Raw genomic sequence first — 10000 nt, forward strand, 5'->3', positions numbered from 1 at the left:
GTCTGGAATCCCTCACTAGAACGACTGGGGCTGGAATCCCTCACTGGAACGACTAGGGCTGGAATCTCTCACTGGAACGACTAGGGCTGGAATCTCTCATTGGAACGACTAGGGCTGGAATCCCTCACTGCTTCACAGTAATGACTGGGGCTGGAATCCCTCACTAGAACGACTGGGGCTGGAATCCCTCACTGGAACGACTAGGGATGGAATCCCTCACTAGAACGACTAGGGCTGGAATCCCTCACTGGAACGACTAGGGCTGGAATCCCTCACTGCTTCACAGTAATGACTGGGGCTGGAATCCCGCACTGCTTCACAGTAACGACTGGGGCTGGAATCCCTCACTAGAACGACTGGGGCTGGAATCTCTCACTGGAACGACTAGGGCTGGAATCCCTCACTGGAACGACTAGGGCTGGAATCCCTCACTGCTTCACAGTAATGACTGGGGCTGGAATCCCTCACTGCTTCACAGTAATGACTGGGGCTGGAATCCCTCACTAGAACGACTGGGGCTGGAATCTCTCATTGGAACGACTAGGGCTGGAATCCCTCACTGCTTCACAGTAATGACTGGGGCTGGAATCCCTCACTAGAACGACTGGGGCTGGAATCTCTCATTGGAACGACTAGGGCTGGAATCCCTCACTGGAACGACTAGGGCTGTAATCTCTCATTGGAACGACTAGGGCTGGAATCCCTCACTGCTTCACAGTAATAACTGGGGCTGGAATCCCTCACTAGAACGACTGGGGCTGGAATCCCTCACTGGAACGACTAGGGCTGGAATCCCTCACTGGAACGACTAGGGCTGGAATCTCTCATTGGAACGACTAGGGCTGGAATCCCTCACTGCTTCACAGTAATGACTGGGGCTGGAATCCCTCACTAGAACGACTGGGGCTGGAATCCCTCACTGGAACGACTAGGGCTGGAATCCCTCACTGGAACGACTCTCTCTCTCTCTCTCTCTCTCTCTCTCTCTCTCTCTCTCTCTCTCTCTTCTCTCTCTCACAAGAGGGCTGGAATCCCTCACTGGAACGACTAGGGCTGGAATCCCTCACTGCTTCACAGTAATGACTGGGGCTGGAATCGCTCACTAGAACGACTGGAGCTGGAATCCCTCACTGCTTCACAGTAATGACTGGGGCTGGAATCCCTCACTAGAACGACTGGGGCTGGAATCTCTCATTGGAACGACTAGGGCTGGAATCCCTCACTGCTTCACAGTAATGACTGGGGCTGGAATCCCTCACTAGAATGACTGGGGCTGGAATCTCTCATTGGAACGACTAGGGCTGGAATCCCTCACTGGAACGACTAGGGCTGGAATCTCTCATTGGAACGACTAGGGCTGGAATCCCTCACTGCTTCACAGTAATGACTGGGTCTGGAATCCCTCACTAGAACGACTGGGGCTGGAATCCCTCACTGGAACGACTAGGGCTGGAATCTCTCACTGGAACGACTAGGGCTGGAATCTCTCATTGGAACGACTAGGGCTGGAATCCCTCACTGCTTCACAGTAATGACTGGGGCTGGAATCGCTCACTAGAACGACTGGAGCTGGAATCCCTCACTGCTTCACAGTAATGACTGGGGCTGGAATCCCTCACTAGAACGACTGGGGCTGGAATCTCTCATTGGAACGACTAGGGCTGGAATCCCTCACTGCTTCACAGTAATGACTGGGGCTGGAATCCCTCACTAGAATGACTGGGGCTGGAATCTCTCATTGGAACGACTAGGGCTGGAATCCCTCACTGGAACGACTAGGGCTGGAATCTCTCATTGGAACGACTAGGGCTGGAATCCCTCACTGCTTCACAGTAATGACTGGGTCTGGAATCCCTCACTAGAACGACTGGGGCTGGAATCCCTCACTGGAACGACTAGGGCTGGAATCTCTCACTGGAACGACTAGGGCTGGAATCTCTCATTGGAACGACTAGGGCTGGAATCCCTCACTGCTTCACAGTAATGACTGGGGCTGGAATCCCTCACTAGAACGACTGGGGCTGGAATCCCTCACTGGAACGACTAGGGATGGAATCCCTCACTAGAACGACTAGGGCTGGAATCCCTCACTGGAACGACTAGGGCTGGAATCCCTCACTGCTTCACAGTAATGACTGGGGCTGGAATCCCGCACTGCTTCACAGTAACGACTGGGGCTGGAATCCCTCACTAGAACGACTGGGGCTGGAATCTCTCACTGGAACGACTAGGGCTGGAATCCCTCACTGGAACGACTAGGGCTGGAATCCCTCACTGCTTCACAGTAATGACTGGGGCTGGAATCCCTCACTGCTTCACAGTAATGACTGGGGCTGGAATCCCTCACTAGAACGACTGGGGCTGGAATCTCTCATTGGAACGACTAGGGCTGGAATCCCTCACTGCTTCACAGTAATGACTGGGGCTGGAATCCCTCACTAGAACGACTGGGGCTGGAATCTCTCATTGGAACGACTAGGGCTGGAATCCCTCACTGGAACGACTAGGGCTGTAATCTCTCATTGGAACGACTAGGGCTGGAATCCCTCACTGCTTCACAGTAATAACTGGGGCTGGAATCCCTCACTAGAACGACTGGGGCTGGAATCCCTCACTGGAACGACTAGGGCTGGAATCCCTCACTGGAACGACTAGGGCTGGAATCTCTCATTGGAACGACTAGGGCTGGAATCCCTCACTGCTTCACAGTAATGACTGGGGCTGGAATCCCTCACTAGAACGACTGGGGCTGGAATCCCTCACTGGAACGACTAGGGCTGGAATCCCTCACTGGAACGACTAGGGCTGGAATCCCTCACTGGAACGACTAGGGCTGGAATCCCTCACTGCTTCACAGTAATGACTGGGGCTGGAATCGCTCACTAGAACGACTGGAGCTGGAATCCCTCACTGCTTCACAGTAATGACTGGGGCTGGAATCCCTCACTAGAACGACTGGGGCTGGAATCTCTCATTGGAACGACTAGGGCTGGAATCCCTCACTGCTTCACAGTAATGACTGGGGCTGGAATCCCTCACTAGAATGACTGGGGCTGGAATCTCTCATTGGAACGACTAGGGCTGGAATCCCTCACTGGAACGACTAGGGCTGGAATCTCTCATTGGAACGACTAGGGCTGGAATCCCTCACTGCTTCACAGTAATGACTGGGTCTGGAATCCCTCACTAGAACGACTGGGGCTGGAATCCCTCACTGGAACGACTAGGGCTGGAATCTCTCACTGGAACGACTAGGGCTGGAATCTCTCATTGGAACGACTAGGGCTGGAATCCCTCACTGCTTCACAGTAATGACTGGGGCTGGAATCCCTCACTAGAACGACTGGGGCTGGAATCCCTCACTGGAACGACTAGGGCTGGAATCCCTCACTGGAACGACTAGGGCTGGAATCCCTCACTGCTTCACAGTAATGACTGGGGCTGGAATCCCGCACTGCTTCACAGTAACGACTGGGGCTGGAATCCCTCACTAGAACGACTGGGGCTGGAATCTCTCACTGGAACGACTAGGGCTGGAATCCCTCACTGGAACGACTAGGGCTGGAATCCCTCACTGCTTCACAGTAATGACTGGGGCTGGAATCCCTCACTGCTTCACAGTAATGACTGGGGCTGGAATCCCTCACTAGAACGACTGGGGCTGGAATCTCTCATTGGAACGACTAGGGCTGGAATCCCTCACTGCTTCACAGTAATGACTGGGGCTGGAATCCCTCACTAGAATGACTGGGGCTGGAACCCTCACTGCTTCACAGTAACGACTGGGGCTGGAATCCCTCACTGCTTCACTAGAACGACTGGGGATGGAATCCCTTACAATAACCAGCAGTCTAAAGCGTACCTCGACTAAAAGGCCTAACCAACTCCTGTTCACTAGCTAACTAGTTGATTTCTCATAGATGTTTTTCTTCTTCTTAAAACTGCAATGTTGGTTAAGGGTATATAAGTAAGCATTTCACTGTAAGGTCTACCTACACCTGGCGCATGTAAGAAATACAATTTGATTTGAAACTGTAGGGGTTCCCAGTCTTAGTGTCAGCATCTCCACAGGGTGCTGATGAAGTGTCTCATACAGAGAGTAATGCTGTGTTCCTAGGTAAAGCCAAATAACCAGAATGATTGGTCATAATGTAACCATGGCCACTGCAGTAATGACGTAAGAACCACTGTTGCCAGGGCAGTGGTTGTCATGGTTACTCACCTGCGCCCATGATGAGTCCGGGGGCGGAGTCTTTGGTGTGAACGGTCCCTGATACGTAGGGGTTGTCAGCCCAGCGCAGGTGGAGGTGGAGGTGACAGTCAGGCTAGGAGAGGGGACAGAGAGCTGACATGAGTAGGGTTCTCCTCTCTTTCTCTCTCTCTCTCTCTCTCTCTCTCTCTCTCTCTCTCTCTCTCTCTCTCTCTCTCTCTCTCTCTCTCTCTCTCTCTCCCTCTCTCCCTCTCTGCCTCTCCCTCCCATTACTTCTGGCGTCAGCTGTCACAAACGAGGGAGGAGTAATGGGTGTTCTAAAACAAAGTTATGGTTAAACTTTCTCTGTCTGAGGGACCGATGGCTAATAATGACTCAGTCACCCAGCCCTGTAGATGTTCACGAGACCACGGCCTGATTGAATACCTTAAACCTGCACCCTTCTTGCCTTCCACCCAGGAAGTAATCACGTACATGTCAGCAGATTGATGGGTATTAAGCTGCTGCATTGTGGGTAGTGCATGGTTTCCTTACTGATTTGCAGTTGACCGGTTTTCCGTTCATGTCAGTAGTAGGCGGAGCTAGCGGTTCCCAGTCTCGGCCTTTGTTATAGGTGATGAGAGTCCGCACTTTGCCATCCACCTTCTGATTGGCCAGGAAGACCCCCTTGATCCCGCGCACCTGGAAAGCAATGACAACAGACATCTCTGTTATGGTATTGTACTAAAACTGATGTGTGGTCAGTTTGTATGGATCCTAGCTATAGTAAAAGCACATGCTTGTAGAAAAGACTGTTCAGAGATCAGAATGTTGTTTAGTCAGAGACAGAATCACACAGAGTTCTCCAGATACCCATGTCTACAGTGCATTCGGAAAGAATTCAGACCCCTTGACCTTTTCCACATTTTGTTACGTTACAGCCTTATTCTAAAATTGATTTAAAAATATATATTTACACACAATACACAATAATGATGAAGTGAAAACAGGTTTTTAAACATTTTTTGCAAATGTCTAAAAAATAAAAAACAGAAATACCTTATTTATATAAGTATTCAGACCCTTTGCTATGAGACTCATGTGCATCCTGTTTCCATTGATCATCCTTGAGATGTTTCTACAACTTCATTGTCCACCTGTGGTAAATACAATGATTAGACATGATTTGGAAAGGCCTGTCTATATAAGATCCCACAGTTGACAGTGAAGGTCAGAGCAAAAACAAAGCCATGAGGTGGAAGGAATTGTCCGTAAAGAGACAGGATTGTGTCGGAGCACTGATCAGGAGAAGAGTACCAAACATTTCTGCCACATTGAAGGTCCCCAAGAACACAGTGGCCTCATTCTTAAATGGAAGAAGTTTGGAACCACCAAGACTCTTCCTAGAGCGGTCCGCCTGGCCAAACTGGGGCAGAATGACCTTGGTCAGGGAGGTGACCAAGAACCCGATGGTCACTCTGACAGAGCTCCAGAGTTCCTCTGTGGATATGGGAAAATCTTCCAGAAGGACAACCATCTCTGCAGCACTCCCTCAATCAGGCCTTTATGGTAGAGTGGCAAGACAGATGCCACTCCTCATTAAAAGGCAGATGACAGCCATCTTGAAGTTTGCCAATAGGCACTAAAGGACTCTCAGACCATGAGAAACAAGATTCTCTGGTCTGATGAAACCAAGATTGAAGTCTTTGGCCTGAATGCCAAGCGTCACATCTGGAGGAAACCTGGAACCATCTCTACGGTGAAGCACGATGGTGGCAGCATCATGCTGTGGGGATGTTGTCAGCGGCAGGGACTGAGAGACTAGTCAGGATCGAGGCAAAGATGAACGAGGCAGAGTACAGAGAGCTCCTTGATGGAAACCTGCTCCAGAGCACTCAGGACCTCAGAGTAGGGCGAAGGTTCACCTTCCAACAGGACAACGACCCTAAGCACACATCTAAGACAACACAGGAGTGGCTTCGGGACAAGTCTCTGAATGTCCTTGAGTGGCCCAGTCAGAGCCTGGACTTGAACCCGATCGAACATCTCAGGAGAGACCTTAAAATAGCTGTGCGGCGATGCTCCCCATCCAACCTGACAGAGTTTGAGAGGTTCTGCAGAGAAGAATGAGAGAAACTCCCCAAATACAGGTGTGCCAAGCTTGTAGCGTCATACCCAAGAAGACTCGAGGCTGTAATCGCTGCCAAAGGTGCTTCAACAAAGTACTGAGTAAAGGGTCTGAATTCGTATGTAAATGTGATGTTTCTGTTTTAACTTTGTAATAAATTAGAATTTTTTTTTTTTTTAATTAAAAATTGGCTTCGTCATTATGGGGTATTGTGTATAGCTTGATGACGGGAAAAGGTCGTAACATAACAAAATGTGGAAAAAGTCAAGGGGTCTGAATACTTTCCGAAGGTACTGTATAATGGAACTATTATTGCTACTCGGTCAGGGGAGACTCACTTGTCAGCAGGTCCGGTTAAGAGAGACGACCTAAAGGGAATATGGAATAAAACAACCTGTCTAGAAGTCTCTGTCTCACTCTGCAATTCTCTCTATGAAACTCCTATCTACTGTATCTGTGTACCCCTCTGTCTGTCTTGTCTTCCTCTATCTGTACCTGCAACACACCCTCTCTCCTCTCCTTCTCTCTCTCCCTAAGCTTTCCCTCCCTCTCCTTTACTCTCTTTATTTTTCTCCATCTCTCTCACTGTGTGAGGAGAGTGCAGCCTGCTCCGAGGGATGTGTGAGGAGAGTGCAGCCTGCTCCGAGGGATGTGAGAGGAGAGTGCAGCCTGCTCCGAGGGATGTGTGAGGAGAGTGCAGCCTGCTCCGAGGGATGTGTGAGGAGAGTGCAGCCTGCTCCGAGGGATGTGAGAGGAGAGTGCAGCCTGCTCCGAGGGATGTGTGAGGAGAGTGCAGCCTGCTCCGAGGGATGTGTGAGGAGAGTGCAGCCTGCTCCGAGGGATGTGTGAGGAGAGTGCAGCCTGCTCCGAGGGATGTGTGAGGAGAGTGCAGCCTGCTCCGAGGGATGTGAGAGGAGAGTGCAGCCTGCTCCGAGGGATGTGAGAGGAGAGTGCAGCCTGGAGCGAGGGATGTGAGAGGAGAGTGCAGCCTGCTCCGAGGGATGTGAGAGGAGAGTGCAGCCTGCTCCGAGGGATGTGAGAGGAGAGTGCAGCCTGCTCCGAGGGATGTGTGAGGAGAGTGCAGCCTGCTCCGAGGGATGTGTGAGGAGAGTGCAGCCTGGAGCGAGGGATGTGAGAGGAGAGTGCAGCCTGCTCCGAGGGATGTGAGAGGAGAGTGCAGCCTGCTCCGAGGGATGTGAGAGGAGAGTGCAGCCTGCTCCGAGGGATGTGTGAGGAGAGTGCAGCCTGGAGCGAGGGATGTGTGAGGAGAGTGCAGCCTGGAGCGAGGGATGTGAGAGGAGAGTGCAGCCTGGAGCGAGGGATGTGAGAGGAGAGTGCAGCCTGCTCCGAGGGATGTGAGAGGAGAGTGCAGCCTGGAGCGAGGGATGTGAGAGGAGAGTGCAGCCTGGAGCGAGGGATGTGTGAGGAGAGTGCAGCCTGCTCCGAGGGATGTGTGAGGAGAGTGCAGCCTGCTCCGAGGGATGTGTGAGGAGAGTGCAGCCTGCTCCGAGGGATGTGTGAGGAGAGTGCAGCCTGCTCCGAGGGATGTGTGAGGAGAGTGCAGCCTGGAGCGAGGGATGTGAGAGGAGAGTGCAGCCTGGAGCGAGGGATGTGTGAGGAGAGTGCAGCCTGCTCCGAGGGATGTGAGAGGAGAGTGCAGCCTGCTCCGAGGGATGTGTGAGGAGAGTGCAGCCTGCTCCGAGGGATGGAGAGGAGAGTGAGAGGAGAGTGCAGCCTGCTCCGAGGGATGTGTGAGGAGAGTGCAGCCTGGAGCGAGGGATGTGTGAGGAGAGTGCAGCCTGGAGCGAGGGATGTGAGAGGAGAGTGCAGCCTGCTCCGAGGGATGTGAGAGGAGAGTGCAGCCTGGAGCGAGGGATGTGAGAGGAGAGTGCAGCCTGCTCCGAGGGATGTGTGAGGAGAGTGCAGCCTGGAGCGAGGGATGTGTGAGGAGAGTGCAGCCTGGAGCGAGGGATGTGAGAGGAGAGTGCAGCCTGCTCCGAGGGATGTGAGAGGAGAGTGCAGCCTGCTCCGAGGGATGTGAGAGGAGAGTGCAGCCTGCTCCGAGGGATGTGTGAGGAGAGTGCAGCCTGGAGCGAGGGATGTGAGAGGAGAGTGCAGCCTGCTCCGAGGGATGTGTGAGGAGAGTGCAGCCTGGAGCGAGGGATGTGAGAGGAGAGTGCAGCCTGCTCCGAGGGATGTGTGAGGAGAGTGCAGCCTGCTCCGAGGGATGTGAGAGGAGAGTGCAGCCTGCTCCGAGGGATGTGAGAGGAGAGTGCAGCCTGCTCCGAGGGATGTGAGAGGAGAGTGCAGCCTGCTCCGAGGGATGTGTGAGGAGAGTGCAGCCTGGAGCGAGGGATGTGTGAGGAGAGTGCAGCCTGCTCCGAGGGATGTGAGAGGAGAGTGCAGCCTGCTCCGAGGGATGTGTGAGGAGAGTGCAGCCTGCTCCGAGGGATGTGTGAGGAGAGTGCAGCCTGCTCCGAGGGATGTGTGAGGAGAGTGCAGCCTGCTCCGAGGGATGTGAGAGGAGAGTGCAGCCTGCTCCGAGGGATGTGTGAGGAGAGTGCAGCCTGCTCCGAGGGATGTGTGAGGAGAGTGCAGCCTGCTCCGAGGGATGTGAGAGGAGAGTGCAGCCTGGAGCGAGGGATGTGAGAGGAGAGTGCAGCCTGGAGCGAGGGATGTGTGAGGAGAGTGCAGCCTGCTCCGAGGGATGCCTGCTCCGAGGGATGTGTGGAGAGTGCAGCCTGCTCCGAGGGATGTGTGAGGAGAGTGCAGCCTGCTCCGAGGGATGTGAGAGGAGAGTGCAGCCTGGAGCGAGGGATGTGAGAGGAGAGTGCAGCCTGGAGCGAGGGATGTGAGAGGAGAGTGCAGCCTGGAGCGAGGGATGTGAGAGGAGAGTGCAGCCTGGAGCGAGGGATGTGTGAGGAGAGTGCAGCCTGCTCCGAGGGATGTGTGAGGAGAGTGCAGCCTGCTCCGAGGGATGTGTGAGGGAGAGTGCAGCCTGGAGCGAGGGATGTGAGAGAGAGAGTGCAGCCTGGAGCGAGGGATGTGAGAGGAGAGTGCAGCCTGCTCCGAGGGATGTGAGAGGAGAGTGCAGCCTGCTCCGAGGGATGTGAGAGGAGAGTGCAGCCTGCTCCTGCAGCCTGCCGAGGGATGTGAGAGGAGAGTGCAGCCTGGAGCGAGGGATGTGTGAGGAGAGTGCAGCCTGCTCCGAGGGATGTGAGAGGAGAGTGCAGCCTGCTCCGAGGGATGTGAGAGGAGAGTGCAGCCTGCTCCGAGGGATGTGAGAGGAGAGTGCAGCCTGGAGCGAGGGATGTGAGAGGAGAGTGCAGCCTGGAGCGAGGGATGTGTGAGGAGAGTGCAGCCTGGAGCGAGGGATGTGAGAGGAGAGTGCAGCCTGCTCCGAGGGATGTGAGAGGAGAGTGCAGCCTGCTCCGAGGGATGTGAGAGGAGAGTGCAGCCTGCTCCGAGGGATGTGTGAGGAGAGTGCAGCCTGGAGCGAGGGATGTGTGAGGAGAGTGCAGCCTGCTCCGAGGGATGTGAGAGGAGAGTGCAGCCTGCTCCGAGGGATGTGAGAGGAGAGTGCAGCCTGCTCCGAGGGATGTGTGAGGAGAGTGCAGCCTGGAGCGAGGGATGTGTGAGGAGAGTGCAGCCTGCTCCGAGGGATGTGAGAGGAGAGTGCAGCC

At 54.0% G+C, this 10000-nt stretch overlaps 2 protein-coding genes across 2 annotated transcripts in view; one reads left to right on the plus strand and one right to left on the minus strand.

The window, feature by feature from the left end:
- LOC124014474 (tripartite motif-containing protein 14-like) overlaps positions 1–10000 on the plus strand; it is a 435501-nt gene that overhangs the window by 306600 nt on the left and 118901 nt on the right. The window lies entirely within an intron of this gene.
- The window catches only part of sorcs2 (sortilin-related VPS10 domain containing receptor 2), a 606252-nt gene that overhangs the window by 32734 nt on the left and 563518 nt on the right, over positions 1–10000 (minus strand). Inside the window, exons 10-11 of the mRNA XM_046329541.1 lie at positions 4745–4891; positions 4223–4325 (exon numbers count right to left, since the gene is read on the minus strand). Coding sequence (XP_046185497.1) covers positions 4223–4325; positions 4745–4891 — 250 coding nt within the window. The remainder of the gene's footprint in view (positions 1–4222; positions 4326–4744; positions 4892–10000) is intronic.

This window comes from Oncorhynchus gorbuscha, linkage group LG25 (genome assembly GCF_021184085.1).
Source record: "Oncorhynchus gorbuscha isolate QuinsamMale2020 ecotype Even-year linkage group LG25, OgorEven_v1.0, whole genome shotgun sequence".
NCBI classification, from domain to species: domain Eukaryota; kingdom Metazoa; phylum Chordata; class Actinopteri; order Salmoniformes; family Salmonidae; genus Oncorhynchus; species Oncorhynchus gorbuscha.